Raw genomic sequence first — 21,223 nt, 5'->3', positions numbered from 1 at the left:
TCGTATCGCACTGTTTCGCTGTTTTGTGCTGCAGTCGCAACACTCTAATCCAGCAAAGTGTTTGTGCCCTTCAATTGAATTAACGTAATGGGAACTATTCTAGTGCGTCTACCGCTTCTACTTTCACTACTACAATCGAGACGCATAAAACAAATCATTCCTTTGCAGCGCAATCGTTTGCCGGTCGCTTGACTTTGGGGGCGCTTCGCACGATAAAATTGTCTCCAAATCTGATAAGCTTCGTTAAACGACAAACTATCGCCAATTACGGCTGAATCTTTTTTTTTCTCTCTCTCTCTGATTTGCAATATTTGAGGGAATGGCGTAGGCTTCCTGGGCGAAGTGAGCAGAGAGAGAGAGAGAGAGAGAGAGAGAGAGAGAGAGAGGAAGAGAGTGACGAATAAATCCAATTTCGGCACAAGTGTGCAATTGACTTGATATTTGCTATTTTCCCGCAGCCCTGAGTGCTGAGAGGTAAAGGACGGCAAAGGACACGGGCGGGTACGTTAATGAAATTGAAGCGAACGAGGCTGGAAAATTGGGGAAAAAAACACTCAAACAAGCACACAGTGCCATTGAAAACACGCCGCGTTCGCCCACCGGTGGCACCGGTTGACCTTTTAAATAATTGCCATTTTGCAAAGCTTTTGAGGAATAATTGTAACGCAACGGAAGCCACGAACTTTCTTTTATGTCTCAGCGCACGGTGGAATGGATGGCGTAGAGTGTCTACGTCTGTTGGCAACAGTGGAGTTGCCTTATTGCATTTCATCGCCCGCAAACCCGACTGATTTAATGAAACGGTTTTCGTGTTCGCTAGTGTTTATTTCATTGCGAGATTGCGAGACTCTGCACCCAGACACCCAGCCATCCGATGTTCGTTATCTTAATTAACCGCTTTTCTTAATCTCCCGTCTGCAGCACACTGCGACCTTGTCAACCTTGTCTCCTCCCCGAAAACGGCTACAGCATCGTGGTGCGGCGAATGAAACTTCGAACCGACGGATGAGCAATGTTGGTGAACACCCCGGGCAGTCCGTTGCCACAGTCGATCGAACCCCACGACACGATCCCGTACTGTACGCCGTCCTGCACCGCCGGTCCTCCACTGTCCCCAGCGCACGCATCGACGCCCGGCCCGCCGGCACAGAGCATGCTGCAAAAGACAGAAGAAGAAGTGATGCATCGTCGATAAGAATGCGACCGCGATTAGATCGCGACAGCACTACACACGCACTCTGCCGTGATGAAACCGGTCCAGGTACGGTTGCACGACTCCTGCGGTACCGCGTCCAGCAAGATCATCTGCAAGGTATCGTCGACCTTCCCGGCGGCGGTCAGATAGCCCCAGCCCGTCACCAAGATGCGCTCGCCAATGGTCCACTCGGTCGAGGTGGCCAGCGGAATGGGCGCTCTGCCCGCGCCCAACCCCATGGGCGTTCGGACGCGAACGGTGGCCACGTCCCACTGGAACTCGTTCGGGTCGTAGCGCTCGTGAAGGTGGTAGTAAAACACCGCATGCAGCGATCCGCCCGCCGACTGGCTGGTGCTCCCGGTGCGCACTGTAATCTGGTGGGATGAAAAAAAAACGAAACATCATCAACACGGCGCGTGCTTTCTCTGGTCGCGCGTCCGACTGACTTCGTCATTGTTGGGATACCAATCCAGACAGTGTGCTGCCGTCAGCACCCACGAGTGAGATATGATGGATCCACCGCAGATGTGATTATTGAAATACCGCAGCGAAACCTGATAAGGAACGCTCTCGATGGTTGTCTTACTGCCACCGACGATTCGGTCGGCCCTTGGGTCGTCGCTCGCTCTGACCTGCAGCAACCGAACCGCCGGCAAACGATGCACTCTCGCAACCACAGCTTCTAGGGGCACGGCGTGCGCTGCAACGGTCGGGGACGGGATTAACGAGAAAGTTAAACACTCGTAAAGAGTGCACATCCCTTCCCTCCGGCACCCGGGACATGCTCACTCACTCACTCACCGAAATAAGCGAAAATTAAATCAGTGCAACAGATGGCCACGACCACCACTCGGAGAGCACGGGCGCTGCATCGCATTCTGCTGCGAAGTACGTGAAGTAGCGTAACTCTGTCGACGTGCTGGAAAATGACACTATCCGCGACGCTCGTGTCCTCTGCTGGGCGAGAATTAAATCTCCGCCACGAAACCAGCACCAGTGGATTAGTTGTTGTCCAGAGCAGAAATTTGGCATCCGCGGTGGTTTATCAGTGTAGCGAGAGCGAGTTATCTTTATGGAGCGTCCGAATAAGTCGTCACAGGGGTTGAAGAAGCATACGCGAGTGAGATTCACCCGTAACAGATTATGGTCTAATGGTTGTTGTTGATTTAGATTAGCCTAACGTCCATCGCTTTTATTTACATTAAAATTGAATGTCTCGGGGCAAAAACGAGGCCCGACAGGCTTATTGCATACTTTTAGGCGTGTAGATTGATTCAACAAACTCGAACGCCTAACGCTATGCAATGCGTGTAGCAAATCATTATTTTAACAATCTCACGTACGAATAATTCGAAAAATAAGCACTCTAATTTCCGTTTCAGTGCAACCGTGCCCACTTATCGGAGCTATTTGAACTACTTTCACTCTGCCTGCAAACTTCCATTTCCTAGCCGGACAAACAAGGCTACAAATCTACTCCCTTCGCATTACTTTGTAACACAACTCCAACCGTCCGGAGTGTTCCTCGCAATGAAAAAAAAAAAACGCCCAACCGACCCATTTTACGCTAGACCACCGATGTTTGCCTGCGGTAGAGTCGGCTGAACCGACTAGAAATTAAATTTCACGCCGCAGTAGATGCGAATCAGCAGCCACCAGCCTGCCCTGGACCGTCGATAAAAAGTGCCAACTACACCGTAATGAGATAATTGCGCAATTTTGTGCTCCAATATTTTTACCTTTTACCCTGAGCTCCGCCGGCATGCATGTACACACACACACACCACATCCCGATGCACGGCTTCGGCTGCAACTAGCTTATCACAAGAACGGATGAAGTTGGTCCTAGAAACGTTCGCTCGTCGTTTCACTGCATCGCTCCAATCGTTCGCCCGCGAGGGGAGAGTGTTGGTATTAGGGAGTCGGCAGTGGTTCTAAAACTCAATTACATCATTGCCCTGGTGCGTCGTGGCGTGGATAGAGAGAGAAAGCGGTAGAAAGGAGGAACGAAAACACACTTTTCTGGGAAAAAACACCGACGGATTAGCAAACGTGTACGCTGGTGGTGCTGCTGCAACCCCGGGACGTGTTACCGCTCTTGCCACCATGCCACCAACCCAGGAGACCAGAACGTGCAAGGTACGGTACACTAAATATGCGCTCGTTTGAACTCCGGAAAACGCTAAGCCTTTCTTAAGCCCGCTCAATCCGAGCCAGCGCAATTCGCAAAACACTGGCGGGCCGCGACTCCAATTCCTCGAGGTCTCGGCAGGAAGTAATGAGCAAAATTTTAATGAAGAAACTAGATGCGTTACGGGAAATTGATGGTAATTAGGCAGAGATAGCAATCAGCTCGCGCGTAACGCTTAGAAACCTGGCCAAATGGAGCTGTGCAGCTTCGAGCTCTACGGGGCCGGATCAACAAGCCCCCTATCATTTTCTTGTTCTTCTTGTGGTTCTTTCATTGCTGCTCGGTCTGGTTACAGCCACACTAATGGGAGTCGCTTACGAAGCTAACGTGCAGGTTGGTGCGTGAAGCTTGTTCCTGGAGCTGCTGAAGCATAGATGTAAACCTTCGCTTTCGTGCTGTTTTAGCTCAGAAAAACCCAAACCCTCACAGCACACACTCAATATGATGGATGCAAAGTGAACGGTTTGAAGTCTAATTGGTCGATAAACTTTGCCAACATGCTCACTTTCCTGGTGCGTTGCAACAGCATGTTATCGCAATAATGTAACAACACGATAACATGATGCATGAATTAGGGTGAAAACATGTTCCAGCGAATGCTGCTGCCGAGTTATGGGGGCCATTTATCGCCTTCGGGAAAGCACTTTGCTGTTGCATTGATAGGAAAACACGTGCACAAACGAACGGGGTTAGATTGTTTTGAGCAACTTTAGAGCCTCGCTAAACAAGCTCCACAAACAATGCACAAACTTTTGCACCATTCACTAACAACAAAAGCCAACTAGCCACATTAATCTCTTTGTCCACAGGCTCAACCCGGTAACAGGTTCGTTGTAAAAACGGGGTACAAAACCTCCGGTACAATGATCTCGCCCTAGTCTCAAGTAATGCGTAGAAGCGGCCAAAGCAACCACACAAAGTCAAAGTGAACGCAAAAAGGTGCACAGAAAAACGGTGCTCCCTGCTGGCGGTAAGGGTTTGCACGCCTCGCCCAAAGACCAATGCCACCAGTGGGCCAGTTGGGGGAGTGGCACAACACAACAGGAAAATGAGTGACACAACAAAACACTGCAAACAAACGGGCAAAAACATCGCTACGCAGCGCCAGAAGAGCATTAGCGTGTCCTTCGCCCGCTTTCCTCGCTGTGGTTTTAAATTAACTTTCCACCGGGGGTGTGTTGTAACCCCCATCTCGGACACTCATCACCATCATCACCTCACAGTGTCGTCCACCGGCGTTGACAAGCCTCTCCGAGGCTAGATGGATGGATGGGTTGGCTTGCTGGCGGTTGGGCGCTGTGTCACTGTGGGATGGATCGAAAGGGAAGGAAAATCTTAACATCCATCCGGTTAGCCTTTTATTACCCCGACACCCGGCGGGAGAGAGAAAGAGGGACAACTTAAAAAGTCCTTTCGGCCATCAGTATCCATCCACCATGGGATGCAAGTCACGAAGCTGGCGCTCCGACGTTCCGAAGCCGTGGCTCAAACGCAGAAAGCACTTTACGCAGTGCACACAGCTCCACTTCTTGCACGGTTCGGTCGGGATCGGGCACAAAACAGTGCAGCCGAGGCGAGGCGAGGAGAATAAAGTCCCAGTGCCAAAGTGCTAGTGCGCCACTTCCTGCTGACTTTATCCTTTCATCTTTCGCCAGAGTGCCACAGTTTACACATTTGCCGAGGGCTGCGGGCGTGAAGCGGGCATCGTTTCTTCTGGGCGAAAGGAATTACGCTTGGTGCGTTGCACTTCCTTCGAAGCGGGTGTAAGTGTGACGAAACCATCCCTGCCCAGGCACGGCTCCTTCGAGCAGCGAGCATAGACCTGGGTGCCCCGGGAAAGCTGCCCCGGAGCGTAAAAAGGTTGTAACTAAGGATGCTACTATTTATCAAATGAGGGATGGAAAAAGAAACGCTTTGGATGACGATTTGGTTGGGATGAAATTTTGCACCACGACCAGATTTTGTGGATGAATTATGAACCCCCTTGGATCTCATCGGGTTGGTCAACAAAAGTAATAAATGGTGCTGTTGCCCCGTGCTGTTGGAGTGTTTGCCCAGGAAAAACGCTTGCACTACGCCCAAAAGCTTCGAGCCCTCAGTGGCCAAGGTCGATGACTGGAATTTATTAATATATCTGGACCAGCAAACTAGCATTCCCCCCCTCATCAGACCCCAGCAGTCTGCACGAGGGACGAGAAAAATTGGCATTTCATCCGGTCGGAACCTATCCCCCAAGCTCGTCATACATCATCTGCACCTCCCATTCGACGCGTCCACCAGCTGGGGAAGCAACATTAGCCGTAATTAGCTTGATTGAAGTGTTGCAAATGGAAAGTAAGCCCGGACACAGCCGGCAAATGCGAAAAGATAGCTTTGTCAGCAGCTCTCAGCAGCAAAACTGTCCACCCGTGCGAGCGTCGGTGGTCGGAAAAACACAACATACACACACTTTCCCATAAATAATGCGCCATCCTGTCGACATGTGCTGCGGCATGCACACAACCGTCCCCGAACGATGCAGCCATTCGCGCACGGAAGCGCACGCTCGCTCCGACCGCCGTGTACCGGAATGGGGCCACTCTCCGGTACGTCGTGTCATCGTCAAACGATCGCTAATGAAAATTGTTTCCATCAAACGCACATCGACCGGGTGGTGCAGGCGAACGACCGGATGACATGGAGCTGGTAATTGTCCGGGAATTGGGACCGCTTCTCTGCCATTTGTTTCCGGCCGAAGGTGTCAGCGGCAATGAGTGTGTGTGTGTGTGAGTGTGTCCCATCGCTGTACCCGGTGCCGGGCGAACATGCCGGGCGTACAAAAGTTTAATTGAATTAAATTGATTTAAAATTAAACATAAATTTTCGCTTCCAACGCCCACATCGCGTGTGTGTGTGGGTGTTTGTGTTTGTTGCGGAATGTCCAGAGCGTCCGGTAACGTCTGGGTCAGATGGTGCTGTCCAGACATATTACCGGTCCCCGGAATGGACTCATCTTCACCTCACTCCCTCCCTACCATCCACCCATCCCAATGTCCGAGCCATCCGGTAGCACACGGACATTCATGGAAATGACATTTTCAGGAACAGTATCCAAAATTTCACGTCCAGATCATATAGGCCGAACCCGGGGACCCGGCCTGCTCCGGATAGTTTCGGGCATTATGGGGATCCTCATCACACACCGAATGGCAGCTGGCGAACAATGACGATGACACAAAAGGCACATACACACACACACACATACCGCATAACTTGCCATTCCCTTCCGCACCGCAGCGAGAGCCATCCGGGGAAAATGGCACGGACGGGCGAAGGGTCACACACACATATTCTGTCGTTGGCATAAGGTTCGGTTTGATTCTCTCTGCTGTCCCAACTCGACTGCGACCAATCCGGATGCCCATACGTCATCGGAGCAAATCATCAGTCAGATGGGGAGAGGTGGAGGGACGTAGAGGGTTCGGGCGGATGTGAGCACACTGTGGGCAATGGCATAGGCATGGCTCTGGCTGCGACATGGTGATGAATTCTCTTTAATGCCCTTCGCAAACAAGCTTTCGAGCTGGACGGAATCATCAGACAGGGGCAGTGGGCAGAGTGGAGAGGAGAAGAAAAGTCTCCGGCCAGGTGAAATGCACGTGCACGGAAAGAGAATTCGTGATGTGAAACAGCCCTCCATCGGTATGTGTGTGTGTGTGTATCTATTTGAGTTTGAATCAAGCATCACCCAAGCACACACACACACCCAGCTCCAGCGTCGCTACGGTGATAAATATTGAGCATTTTCGGGGAGACATTTTCCGAAAAATTAGACAGAGTAAGGTATAAATAGACACCATACCGTAAGTTGTGCTGATGGGTGGAGGGAGTGACGAGAGAACTAGACGCTTGTTTAGGGTGGGAAAATTCTTCCAACACCAGACAGCGAAGAACACCGGAACGATCCGGGCAGAGCCACATTACGATCGTGAGTCACGTCAGGACAGTCAAACCAGACAGAGTGTGCCGAAATGCGAAGTTAATCTCGTGTTTTTTTTTTTCTTTTCGATGGGACAGTGACAGCTAAAGGTTCTTTAATTCGTGTCTGTATAAATAACATCCAAGTAGGCGAAGAACCAGCGAGCGATGAACGTCAAGCGGGAAGTGACGATTTCGTTCAAGTAGAACAAAATAACATTAAATACGATAGTCAAGGCTTAAGTAATAGAAGAAATAAGGCGATTGTTAGGAAGATTTGCTCAAAATAGGAGATACTACGTTTGTACGCTCAAAACTACATTCATGAATGTTAAATTCACCCCATTTCCTTCGCATTTTCCCACAGCAGCGACGTGTTTTTGGGCGTGTGATGAATGTCGAACAGAAAATTAGACACCATTAGCATATTTTCAGCGCAATTACACCGTGAATCGTCAACCGTGAGCCTGATTATCATTTTGAAACCACACACACACACCCAGCCACGGTTCACGGGTTCGCCTCTAGCCAAAGCCACATCAAAGCGACAGTAAGCCCTCCGACCTGTAATCGATCAACTAAAACTGGTAACACGGTGGAAAAGCTGAAACACGGCGATAGCATAGCAAAGAATAAGGCCAGTAATGCATGTGTGGTAAAATTTTAATTGCACATCACATAGATCACGCACACCGCTTCATTGCACATGTTATGCGCTGCGTGCAGAGCGTCCAGTGCCTCCAGAGCGCGGGTTTAGGACACATTTCCAACAACTTAAACCACTCGTGCCACCCCGTTCGCATACGAACGCATACATTGCATTTATGGCCGGGCGAGTACCTTTGATCCTAAACTTTGTCTCCTTCATGCTCGGTTCATCTCCAACCACCACCACCAGCAGCACTCCCTGCCCTGCACGACGAAAGAATTCAATTTCTATCCAAACAACAACATACCCCAACGAGATATCTCTTTCTCTCCTCTTCTCTCTATCTCTCTCTTCTTCCCTCTTTCTCTCTCTCTCTTTGTCAGGGTCATGGACAGATGAGGAACCTGTTTGATGATGCGCTCGCGCGTACGTGAGCATTGAACCGTGGCACTAAATTAGTGCATCCGTTCGCGTACGTGTCGTCCACCGGTCGCTTCGGGACAGAGAAAAGTGCTTGCCATGCCCGTGTTCGCCGTCCGCGTTCGCGTTCTTTCATGTGGTTTGCCAAACAATACGCCAAACGTGTGCGATGGGTTTGCCCGATGTGCCCGCCCGGTACACCCGGGGCGCCCGCGAGGTAGCGCAAAATGTGCCACGTGCTAGCACGCCCCAATACGCAGCACGTCAGTGATTTTCCGCTCGCACAACCGAAAGAATGTCGTTTCTTTTTTTCTTTTTTTTTGCGAGGTTGTATTTTTAGGGAAAATCTTCATTCCTTAAGAGGACGCATAATGGCATCGTACCGGGCACTCCGGCGTTCATTGCACTGCAGCAGCTGCGACCTGCTGTTTTGGTTATTTTTTAAATACCGCTTTTCTAGTCTGCGCTTAAATCCCACTTGCCCCAATGGACCGTTTATTAACAGCGATCTTTTTAGGGGTAGCGGGAGGGAAGCAGAGGGCAATCGTTCATAGCCAGGTGTGCCAGCCCTTTACCCCAACACTGCACAGCCACAGTGACGCTCCAAGAGGCGGCCAGTCGCTGTAAACCAAAAGGCTCAAACACACAAAACCGCGCCATTAGCCTTGGTAAAGCTTCTCAACCACCACCACCACCACCATACCATGAGGTTGTTTTTGCACTGGAAAGCTTTTCACACCACTCCCATCGTCGGTCGGGTGGGTGTGGTACAGGGTTGGTAGTTTGCCGGTGCACAAGTATGAAATTGATAATCATGATAAATGGGGATTAGGCTTCGGGCTCTGCAGTGGCCATTTAACGCGTACGACCGCTCATGGCCCTCATGTTAGCTGATCCCGCTCCGAGGGATGCCTCTTGTACAGCAGTAAATAAAATCTTAAATCCTGCTTCATGTACTGCCCATGTACATGTGTTGTACCATTTTTGTGATCCTTTTTTTCCTCACTCTCTATTCTTCCCTTTTTAGCCTTCTCTCTCTCTCTGTCTCTGTCGCTCTCGCTGTCTGGGCTGTTGTAGCGATGCAACGTTGCGTCTGGGTCATGGTTTTGCATCTTAAGTTGTTCACTTACGGCCAATTGCAGCAGCGGCAGCAGCAGCAGTGCACGTCACTGGGCTGTGTGTAGGTCTAATCGGTAGTAATCAGTTAAGTGCTGTGGATTTATTAACCTTATCGTGCACTCTCAATCTCACACACTGAAGCACAATTGTACAGGCCGGTGTGACGACGAACCAAAACAACGAAAAAAGGCACACGATGAGGAAGTGTTCAATAAATTGCTAGATTAAGTCTCTTTCCCTCTCGTAGGAAGGGAAACTCCCATCGAAAGCCCGGCCTTTTGTTCCGCACTTTGTTTCCAATTGCTTCGGTGGTACTTGGCCCTCCTCCCACCCCCTCCTCCCCACAAGCAATCGATCCGGACCGGTGTCGATTATTCGATAAATTTTGTTCAAAAAAAACCCCCCTTCCCCCTCTTCTGGAACACCGCTTTTGAAAAGCAAACCCGTGTGTTGGATAAGAAGGATCCGGGGCATATTCTATTCCGGCGCGCAATCACCGATGGCCACCGAATACCAAATGAGCCATGAGGTGCTGCAATATATTCGCATTTCACCAGCCATTAAAAACTTTGCTCCCCACCAAACTCCCCACGGATCGAGCGGGTTGGAAAGGGAGGAAGATGGGGGAGGGAGGAAGGGAGAGTCGATTTTGCGTCCGGACTCGACGGTTTGCGAGTATTGTCCAAGCGCCGAACGCAAAAAAGGCACACAAACACACGAAGGGCCTGTGCTCCAGTGCACCAGCAAAGGGTGGCGAGGGAGAGAGAGAGAGAGATAGAGAAAGAGAGAGAAGGAGAGTGGAAAAACTAAAACTTTCTGCATGGAAAATGGACTCATTTCGGGTTGCTGGTGGGTTGGAAAAAAGGGGTTGGAAATTGAATATCTTACGCTCCGGTGTCGGTGGCGCGGTTACAGCGACGGAAAGGAAGGAAGGCGCGTGAAGCGGGGGAAATTCGTATCACCTGATCAGTGCCAGTCCCCGGTGTTCTCAAGCCCTGGTTTTTCTTCTGTTTTTTTTCTTTTGCGAAAGGTTCTAGGCAAAATCGAGTTTCCTAGAAGCCGAGGGGTGCTGAAAAAGCTGTTCCTGCACCGATCTAACAACGATTCGCACAATTTCTTGATGCTGTACACCACCGCCAATGCAAGGCAATGGAAGGAATCAAAGGACGGGGAAAAAATTATGCCGGAAGTTCGAGTAAATATATGACCATTCTGGCACGTCGTCGTCGTCGTCGTCGTCGTCGTCGTCGTTGAGCGCTTTTTCCAAACGTATAAAAGAAAAATATTCCCACTGGGGAAGGGAGCGGGGGTTTTGGGGCAAAATCTAGATGAATGCCTCGCCATTTTGCCCCACGTTGCCGGCCGAGCTTGTGCGAGTGGCCCTTCACTTTCCTTTCCAGCTGTCTTCCACCACACTCGTATGCATCAAAAGAAAATCCTTCCTATTTATTATGTCAACTTGTACAGTGAATACGAAATTAGTTCTCGTGTTCTGGGGAAGTGTGTGGTCACGTGTGTGTGTGCTTTTTTCCACACACTCTCTCTCTCTCTCTCTTCTTCCGCTTGCCAGCAAGGACATACGCAACCGCACACACACTCATTCCTGCGGTGCTCGCTCCGTTTGTTTGATCGCGAATCGCCACGGCGCTACCGTGTGTTGACCACGTGCGAGTATAATGTGAGGATGATTGGAAAAGCATATCATTTATCCTTTAATTGACCTGTGGCATCCGGTGCTGGGGGAAAGATATTGGTTGAATCTTAAACCGGAATTATGTATCCGGATTGAACATCAACGCAACGCAACGCAACGCAACACAACGCGCAACGGTACAGTGAAACAAACAGCACACGCACACACATCGGCATAAAGTTATATATATCCGGCTTAATAAAAGCCCTGCTTTCTGTGTGCAGGAAATTGATTTCCCAATTTTCTTCGTACCAAATACGCAGTAGCAGCAGGAAAAAACAAACTCCATTTGCTCATCAATTGAAAATCCGCACCGAGCGAAATGGTCCGTGTCGCGTGGTGCGCTTTAAATTGCGCTTCCAGTTTCGAGCGTTTCGCAAAGTTCAATCATCGATTATCCTACGAATGCAATCACATACACACACAAGCGCACGTAAAAAGGAATCATACCCTTCTTCTCCTGTTTTCGGCGAGTGGAATGTTAAATTGCCCTTACTTTATTCACAACTTTTGCGGCCATTACTCGATTTTGCGGCACGAAAAACGCTCATTTTGGGTTTTAATGAAATCGTTATTTTCATTCATAGCTTTATACCGTGAAGGCTGAGCGGGAAAATCGGAGACAAGTGAGACAGGGAGTAAGGCAAACAGAGAGCTGCACCGAGAAATGGCGCACACAAGAAAACACATGCTGGTGAATGGAATTAATTAAACGCGCAGCATAAAATGCAAATTTCCAGTAACGCTTCACAGCATTCACCCCACGATCGGCACGGCACACGAAGAACGGGGAAGAAAAAGCGCGAAAAAATGCAGCGTAGAAATATCTCCTCCGACAAGCCAACACGTTTTGACCAATCAAAGCAGGAACTAAAATGAGCGAGGCAAAAAAACAATGTGGAAAAACCAGCACCAGCACGTCAATAGGACACACACGCATTTCGCAATTTCCAGTTCAATTTAATCAGCAAGCGCGTATGGGAATGCTTTTCCGCAGGCGCGCCCACATTGCCGCCACCCGGAGGAGGCTTTTGTTGTGTGATCGAACGCCACTTAGCGCGTTCGCTGAACGGTTTCGCGCCGCTGTTTTGCTACACGCGATGGAGAGATGCGTTTACACTGTTGGCGATTGTAAAATTGCGCCTCCGTTTTGTGCAGCTTATCACCCTCGCCGACAGCAGTGTACGTGTACGCAGAGTGAAAATGCACAGCCTACTCCGATGGAAAGGGCTGCGATGGCACTGCGAACAACGGTCGGTCGTACAACAATTGAGTGCATATGAACCGGCGTGTCCTTTTGATGCATCCGCGCAACATTGTGCGTCAAGTGCGTAGGACGGGATACAAGTGTGGTCAAGCGGTTCGTGATAATTGTTGTGCTCTTTGTTGTCGAAGTGACGACGGCAGCAAAATGGCACCGAACAGCCAGCCGGGCGGTTGGTAATTTTGATGGTAATTTAAATTACATTTCCCACGCAGAACAGCAAAGCACACCAGCAGAGTTTACATACAATAAGTGATATTTTAAAGAGTGCACAACACCAATTTCATTTTAAACATTTTCGATGACGCTAAAGCTGACCAAACCTTTCCAAAACCTGTTCGGTACGGTTCGTTATTAAGGCATCCATTTTCGTCGGTCCACTTTTTTTTATCGGCTGCCAGCGCCAGAGACGATAAATTTCCACCTCAATCTTGCCATGGACCGAGTGAGAGCAAAGGAAGCTCATTTTATAATCGTTTCGTAGCAGCAGCTGCTTCCGAAAGGCGAACGTGAAAATCGAACGAACCGCTCCCCGGAAACGGAATATGTGTCGTTATTAATACTTAAACTTTATCCACAGGTTCGACATATTTGACCGCACCCCGCACCAGGGAAAAGGTTGTGGGGGACGCCTGCCATCGCTTTGCCCTTTTCGCTGCTGCTTCTTCTTATGCCCTTTTGGGTGCTTTTGAGCGAATGGTCACTGCAAAGAATTGGCAAGCGAGCGACGGTTTCACACCATTAAAAGCACTTAGTCAAAATCAATTGAGCAGTAGTGTGGCTCTACACTCTCCCACACACATCGAAGTGGCTCTTTATCATTTTGTCGGAAAATTAATTGAAACTATAGATCACATCTCACACACACACACACACATCGACCTGTGCAGCCCCAGGGACTTCTTCCGTGTCCTAACACCTTGGTTAAACCGTGTGGCCACAACCACAGCCCGCTCTGGGTGTGAAAGTGATGGTGAGTGTGAAACCGTCCCCGTCGAGCGTGTAAAGCTCCACCTTCCGGATTGTCTCTCCCTTGCTTCCCGCACGAGTGGAGGGTTCTCATTGATCGTTTTCAGACGTCGTGTGTTTCACCAGGTCTGGCCAGACTCTCTCCACTTAATCTCGAAACGAGCACGAGCTAGGCGATCAAGGAATGCATTTTTCCCCCGGCGGAGCACCGGACCACGGGGCTCGGGAATTTATGAGCCTTCGTGTGAACTTCATAATCGATGCTTCTTCCGCCTGCATAATGCACAAAACATGCACACACACCCTCGACACAGCTGCTTGCTGTTTTTGGATCTCTCTTCCGGCACATCTCTTTCAGCGGCTCGGGATGACAGGAGCAATTTCTCCGGCCAGGCACGGAACCAAACGCAAACGCCGCGTCCGTCACTCCAACCGATAAGCGGATGAGACGCTCCCCTCGGACAAATCCTTCCGCTCACTGTGTGTGTGTGTGTCTGTGTGTGTGCTTTTTGGTTTAGTTGTTGTGTTTTGGCTGTGTGGAATTTATGCTTTTCCTCTCAACATCTTTTGCCAAGCAGACGGGAAAATAATTAAAAATGTAGTGAACCCCACATCTCGCTCCGTTCAGCCGGCAGACTGGCAGGGGTTGGGAAAAATGTTTTCCATTTCGAGTCGCTAGTTGCAAACAATCTTCAATTCAGAAGGAAGTCTTTTCAAAATAATCGTCCGCGGAATTTGTGCATTTCTTGCATCAAAAGAAAGTGTGCACTGTGTAGTCAACAACCAGAGCAAGCCAACTATTCAGAGCATTTTGCTTAATCGCTATATTTAGACCGTGTAATCAAGTTTTGCAATCAGGAAATGTGGAACCAAAGTACCAAAGGCTTCTTCTGACTGCCGTGTTCCGTCAACTGGAAATTCAATGGAAGGAAAACTAAAAACTATTTAAGGCGAAATGCGCCATATTGACCGCTTGGTTAGCCGGTACCGAGGTCGAACAGAGTTTGACGTTTCACGAAATAAGCAAATTGAAGTCGCTTACCCTCCCACTGGATGTGTCCGAAAGTTAAGGGCAGCGAAAGGGTTTCGAACCTGTCAATGGTCAATTTTCGGGAATCAACTTTCCCGAACTGCCCGAACTACTGGCAGCTCTGTTTTTGGCCATTTCTTTGTCCCCTCCTTAGGAGATTAATTAATGCCGAAAGCACAGCGCACAGCCGCTACGGCCGCTTTATTGATAGTTTTCTTTTCCTTTTTTCCCCACAAACACAACACACCAGCTGCTGAAGAGAATTGTCTCGAAACATGATCACTGTGCTGTGCGCTGTAGGTTCTTGAAAGGCGCATCCGCACCACCACCCCAAAAGGACGGATTCAGCCCCGACCCGACCCCAGCGGATGCCGTCGCTGCGGGTGCTTCCTGGCCGGCAACGGAATGTGTGCAGCGGCGCCCTTCCGCCTGCAAAGCCGCAAAGCGAACAAGGATAAACAACCCCATTACCATAATCATAATGGAATGTCAAACAACACAAAAGTGCGCTCCAACGCTCCCTCCATGCCCGCTTTCGCCGCCCGAACCGTGCGTCAGTGGCAGAAGAATGGCCAGCCGGCGGGTTGATGCCAAGGACAAGTTTTATGCCATTTCGTTTCCGGTTTACCCGGCGGGCTCGTGGTCTTGCCGGGGAGGGGAGTGCCGCGAGCAGGAGTAATTTAAAATTTTAATTTATTTCTTAATTAGCGGCCAAGCGGCTTCTAAATCTGACAAACGTATTTGACGGGCACATTCGAAAAGTGGCCCGCGAATTGTGCCATTGTTTAAGAGTAGGGTGGGGCCCTTTATGGAATGGGGACCCTTTTTTGCATTTATTGGTTAAATTTGCAAGCAAATGGGTGCAGCAACCACACGACGAGAGCTGCAGGAAACAATTGAAGTACCACTGGGCAAACTTTTACTCCGGTATGCCGGTTTGGGCCCCAGTTTGGCCCCGCTGTGCAAGTGGCAACTAGCTGGCAATGTTTTAATCAACCAACTGCAACTGGGCTAATTGAAAATGCACCTTTGCACATGCATATGCACCAATAATATTTTACGATCTCTTAAAACTCTACTAACAAAAAAACATAAACAATTTCCTCTCAACACAAAACTAAGAACATAAGAAAAACAGTAAAAAGTAACCTTAAAAGTACGAAAATGTATTAAAGTTTTAAGTGCTCGCCACCAACTTCAGCGCCAAAAGCCCTCCGGGAGCTGCTAGTTCGTGGTAGTGTTTTAAATAGCGAATTTAATGTCTCTTTTATGTTTCTCCACTGTGTTTGTGCACTTCGACGCGCGTAATGCGTGATTAATGTGTGCAAAAATAGCGATGTGCATCTGCTTTCCATTACGACAGTAAAGTTCCATCGACAGCAAAGAGAGCGGTTCAACCGGGCTTCACAAATCTGCTTACTGTCAAAACCGTTTTTTCATGATTTGCAAATATTGAATTAAGCGGAATGAAAAAAAATATACAAAAAAGAGCGAAAAGTGGTCCCCTTTTCCCACCCCTTCCCAAAGCTCCCTCCCAATAGACGGAGGCGTGAAAACGAATTAAAAAATGAAATAGAAAACTTTATCTCCACTCAGCTCTCTGCAACAATAACGGCATCAACAACACCAGGCAGCAATCGTGCGAAGACCAGCCCAACCGTTCGCAAGTACGCATCTTGATCAAATTTCAAAGATAGCAAAACAGACGAAAATAAAACGCAAAAATCGCCTGATGCAAAAATATTTCCATCATCAGCAAAGGGCGGCAAATGCGAAAAGGGAACGAACGGAAGATGAAAATGATATCTTCATTTGAGAGCATTTGATCGTAGTAACCAGTGAGTAGTTGTTGCAGTGCAGTGTTTCCCTTCCTTCTCCCATTTTCCAATGGCCGCAGCAGTCAGGCCCAATTTTCTTCTGCTTTCAATCCGATCAGGGAATACAAAAAATGTTCCATTCTAGAGTTTCAGTTGGTGCGTTTTTTCGTATCATTCTTGTCGAAGATGTTTTCCCGCTTTCCCTCTTCATTTCCCGCAATCTAACGGGAACGGGAGAGTGAAACCGGGTTTGCCCTTTCGGTTGGGGTAAATTTTTGTGCCAAGATGAAAAGCAGGGTGCTCTGCTGATAAGGGGAAATAATATCACCCCGACAAGCGGCAGTTGCCTCCCCGGGATGGAAAGGATGCTCATTACTGCCTCTGTGAAGGGTATTTTCACCACCAGCACCGCGGCTCTTCATCATGGTGGCCACAGTCTCAGGAAGATTAAATTCGAACCCGTTATTCGAAAATGAGAAGAAGAAGAAAAAGAAGCAGAGGAGGAAAGAAAAGAACCACAAACAGGTTCCGGAACGGCGGAACATTTCAGCGGTGAGGACGCCAAGTGGACGCCCAAAAGCTTCGATAATTTGTGCGGTAAAAACAGTAAACAGTGTGCAGAAGTGTTCGAGAAGGACCCTTTTTTTTCTACGCATGATTGGGCAGCAAGGCCCCACTCTCCCTGCCACTGCAAAAAAGGATTCAATTGCTGCTTTTTCCCCATCCCATTCGTTCGTCTGATAGTGAGCGGGTGAGCCAACTCGGTTAGTGCCGATGGAAAAGATGAAAATAGTATAATCTGTAAGGTGATTGCATTGCACCACGCGCTCTGCCCTCTTATCGCATTCAATTAGCAATCGCTTGTAAACTGGAGGGTAACATTATTACTCGAAAGAGGCAAAAAAAGGAATCACTTTCTTCACCATTTCTACGGAGCCAGAAATGGATTCGAATTGCCCCGAAAAATGATGACAAACAGAAAAGGAAACAACCTCACCGGACGAGTGTGGTTCAAAATCTTAATTTTGACTTTATCACGTTTGAGATGACGTGCAATAAATAGTACGGTAGGTAACAACAAAAACACACACAAACAAACAAAAATGCCCTCACAACACTCTCCACTTACAAGAGAAGCTTATCATTAATCTATGTTCAGCTTTCCGAGAAGCACCATTAACTGAGCACTCTTCACATTTTGTTACACAACATAACATCGTCCCGGTACGGTTTCGTCCTCCGCAGCCCAGGACACACACACACACACACACACACTCGAGCACGAACTCGACAGCATGCTCAATTGCGTCCCGAAATGTCCTTTCCCAACCGTCGGCCGTTGGGTTTAAGTACACCGTGAAATGGGGATGGGGTGGATTGGGGGGTTGGATTTTTTATGCCCAGCGACACTCAAACTCCAAGCGTGGGAAGCGAAATTTGAACTCATTGTGCGGACCAACAGCGCCATAGGAAGGAAGTGCTCATTCTTGAACGCATCCGTCAGCTGAACGGCGCCCGGTTCGTCCTGTTCGGCGGTGGTCATGTTTTACTGCCCCATCCACAAGGGCAGACCCCGGTTCCTGTTCTGGTCAATCAAAGTAAATCTCCTCAAGTGGCCGAATGTCTGGCTAAATCTCTTCATTCATTCTCTACGCGTCCTGTATGCGGGTCGCAGCTGTAGTCTCTTATTGTTTTTTTTTTTTTTTTGTGGCTGCCTTCTTCGTTCACCCTAACGACCTGTCACTGTTGAACTGTTGATAGCTTTTTTGAGCAAAAAAAGGAAAAAAAAGTTTCAAAAAACTTGTTTGTTCTGGTTCACCCCGTTTTTATTTCCGGCTGCAACACAGTTCTGTGCCATCCATTGTTATCCTTCCGAGCGTACCGATTAAGGTTTGAATAAAATCAACAGATAAATTCTGACCCCGCGAACGCAAACCCACGCTCTCTCTCTCTCTCTCTTTCTCTCTCTGTTAGGGAAAAATGAGGAAAGTTGAGAGAGAGAGAGAGAGAGAGATAGGAACAAAAAAACCCTCCAATCTCGAGAGCTGACTGAAATTCATCCACTCCCCCAGTGCCGTGCCGATTACCTGTTAAGCATTAAATTATAACACAACATTCAAAAATTAATGAACCGCACGTTTATTTTATTTCTCCGCTAATTTCCATGTGCCCGCCACTGCCCCACTGCCAGCGATGGAGGAGGGTGGTCGCAGCTGGTCGTGCTGGCGAGAGGCTTGCTAGTGTTGGTGCGATGGTCACCTTCCACTCCGCCATCAGCTGGTTTTTGGTGCTAGATGGTGGTAGTGTTGGTGCACGGGGTTCAAAAGCAAATATAAATATCAAATCGGGCGGGCTGGCAAGGCCTACTTTTCCGAACCGGTTCGGAAAGGTGGAAATCCGTTTCGCGCAGGGAACCGGTTTTGCTGTTCGGCACACCCGCGGTTGGGGAAGTTCGGGCCGACGCTGAGGTGCGCATGTCCCGCACGGTCCCGAAGCGTGGAAGCACTCACGCCGCACCAGCACATATCGCCGGAAGGCGCGTCAGTTTGCCATCGGCGAACGGTTTTTCATGCGAAATCAGTCAGTTTGGTGGAGATTCTCACGCGAGTCGAACCGAGCCGTAAATGGGATTTGAGAATTAGCCGACCCGAGGCGAGCGTCACAGCGCAACCCGTAACTTAGCGCGAGCCCGTGCGTGTGTCCGCCGCCGTGTGTGATGATTATGCAAATGTGCAAGGTGCGAAACGGGTGCAACGGTCACACCGGAGTTCATGTGCAACGGGAATGAAATGCGAAACGAAACGTACTAATACGTGTCCTTCTGCTAGCTGTGCTACAGTGTTGAACCGTTACTAATTCAAAACGACCAAACAGCGGGTGTGCGTGGTGCTGTGAGGGTGGCAATGTTTTCCTTTCGAAACCGATCCCCGGAACCGGTGTAATTAAGCAGAATAAACCGTGCCCCCCCCCCACCGTTCGTTCGGTTCGTGGAAAACGTTGGGAAAACGATAATTTGATCGGAAAAAAGGTGAAAAAAGGTGTAACGAAAAAAAAACCGAGCTGACAGTTTGACACGCGTTTATTTCACCTCGTCAGCGCGGAGTGTTGCCCGAAAAAAAAAGTGTCCGGTTGAAAAGCGCTCGTTTCGGTCTCACCTACCCTTTATGACGTGGTGCCCGTCAGCACGGGAACGATTAAATTAATTTTTCTATTCAGTTCCGATAGCCGCCTTCTGGCCGCCCCGTCGCGACGGTTCCACGCTCACCGGGAGCGGCAACGATATTGGATTAGATTACGGCTTACGGCATGACAGTTATTTAGTTGACGAGTCGGTCCACGCGGACAAAAAAGTGCAATCGTTTCCCTCGACACCACGGCCTGCTGCTGATGAACTGACGGGCGCTAGCACGCCGACAGCCACTGGCTTGTTTGAAGTCAAGCGAAACAATACAACAAAAAATGGAAAAATAACATCATCCCTGGAAACTGCATCATCAATCTATTGCAGGGACCGCGGCGGTGATCCAAAAGGGTCCGCTTGACGCGATACATACTAATGATTTAATAATGCGGGCGCGTATGCAAATGAAGGCTGCTGACGATGGCAGTCGCTGTCCGGGACACGATGGCAGCCTTCTTGCGACGGCATCTCCGGCCTCGCGCCTCTGAACTGCGCCGTACGACTGGACGATGGTGTGGTGGTCAGACCGTTTGAGCTACTTGAGCCAACAACACGCAAAAAAAAGTACAACCTATCCTTCATCACCAGCGTCAGCGTCAAGCGAGCCTACTTGGGTGCACTTGGGTGGTCCTCGCGCGAACTCGCGAACTAACTCCAAACACTGCTGAATCATTCAGTCCTGTTTGTGGTGACGGTAGTGCGCTTGCTGCCGATGGCAGCCTAACCCGTGACACCGGGGAATCGGGTTACTGGACACCCGGTATGAATGTGCGTGTGTTTTTTTTTTTGCTCGTTTCTTCCACTCTTTGTTTGCTGTGCTTTGATTTGAGCGCGAGAAAAACTGATTCGAAGCGTGAGTTGGTGCGCTAAAAAGTGCGTGCGCGTGCAGCGAGAGGAGTGATTGATGAATAATTTAAAATGTGCTGACTGACGGTGAAGCAAAAGCCGCGAGAGAGTGTTTCTGTCAGAGGCCGTAGGTAGGAGAACCTACGCACGGCGCTGTTTGAAGTGGATATCATAAATTAATCTACCACACAGTTGTGATCTTCGCGCTGTGGAGCGAATCCTGCAAAAAAGTCTAGTGAAAGTGCACAACGCGAAGGAGTGGTACGTACGGCAATAAAAGCAAAAGGTGGCCCTTAACGTGTGTGTTTCTATGTGCTTGTGTGTGTGTAGTGAAATGGTGTAAGCCCACCAGACCCCATTGTTTGCGAGTGTGCGGCCAGTAGCCTCCCAAGACGCTGGTGGTGTGCGACCCGAGGACGCCTGCAGGGGGAGCAGTAACGAAATATTTTTCCCATCAGCCGTCGGCTTTCTCGTGGGCCATCCAATTGCTGCCTCCTCGGCTGTGGGTGGCGACAAGCAACGCAACGCGTAAAGGCGGGCCGCACCCACCCAAAACCACCCAAACCACCAGCCGATAGAAAAATCAACATGGAAACACGAATAGGATTATTAGGATTATTTTTCTATTACTTCGTCGTGATTTCTACGGGTAAGTGAATACACCGAAATCCCAATTATCATTTCCATTGCGGATCCGCCAGAAGCGGGATTTGAATAATTTTTCCTTTATCGATTGTTAAGTGGAAACGCGCACGACCGCACGACCGGAATCGGGCCACGACCAGCGCAAAGCCCCGTGAGCCCCGTGAGTCGCTAATGAATTGCCCGTTGACCGTGATGCGGGAGCGTTGTAAGCGTCCCGCTCTACGCCCTCATTCGCTTCCCAATCGGT

General features: G+C 49.3%; 2 protein-coding genes across 2 annotated transcripts in view; one reads left to right on the top strand and one right to left on the bottom strand.

Moving 5' to 3' along the window:
- Positions 1-804: 804 nt before the first annotated feature.
- Positions 805-2,211, bottom strand: LOC120893833 (trypsin-like). Its single transcript, XM_040295969.1, has 4 exons — positions 1,997-2,211; positions 1,642-1,895; positions 1,238-1,569; positions 805-1,156 (listed from the first exon to the last, which is right to left on the bottom strand). The coding sequence occupies exons 1-4, from the start codon at positions 2,070-2,072 to the stop codon at positions 964-966; spliced, it is 855 nt and encodes a 284-aa protein (XP_040151903.1). The 5' UTR covers positions 2,073-2,211; the 3' UTR covers positions 805-963.
- Positions 2,212-18,846: 16,635 nt separating this feature from the next.
- Positions 18,847-21,223, top strand: part of LOC120893933 (protein sidekick-1-like) — a 47,789-nt gene continuing 45,412 nt past the window's right edge. Inside the window, exon 1 of the mRNA XM_040296178.1 lies at positions 18,847-20,980. Within this exon, the coding sequence (XP_040152112.1) occupies positions 20,920-20,980 (61 nt within the window). The 5' untranslated portion in view covers positions 18,847-20,919. The remainder of the gene's footprint in view (positions 20,981-21,223) is intronic.

Source organism: Anopheles arabiensis, chromosome 2 (genome assembly GCF_016920715.1).
Source record: "Anopheles arabiensis isolate DONGOLA chromosome 2, AaraD3, whole genome shotgun sequence".
NCBI classification, from domain to species: Eukaryota; Metazoa; Arthropoda; class Insecta; order Diptera; family Culicidae; genus Anopheles; species Anopheles arabiensis.
This window is presented reverse-complemented; position numbering and strand designations above follow the sequence as displayed.

What these genes read in the sequence shown, in the direction of transcription:
- LOC120893833 (XM_040295969.1), bottom strand. Translation starts at nt 2,072, where the DNA reads ATGCGATGCAGCGCCCGTGCTCTCCGAGTGGTGGTCGTGGCCATCTGT. An exon ending in TTTAATTTTCGCTTATTTCG is followed by an intron (nt 1,896 to 1,996) that starts GTGAGTGAGTGA and finishes CGACCGTTGCAG; the next exon opens with CGCACGCCGTGCCCCTAGAA. An exon ending in GGTATCCCAACAATGACGAA is followed by an intron (nt 1,570 to 1,641) that starts GTCAGTCGGACG and finishes TCATCCCACCAG; the next exon opens with ATTACAGTGCGCACCGGGAG.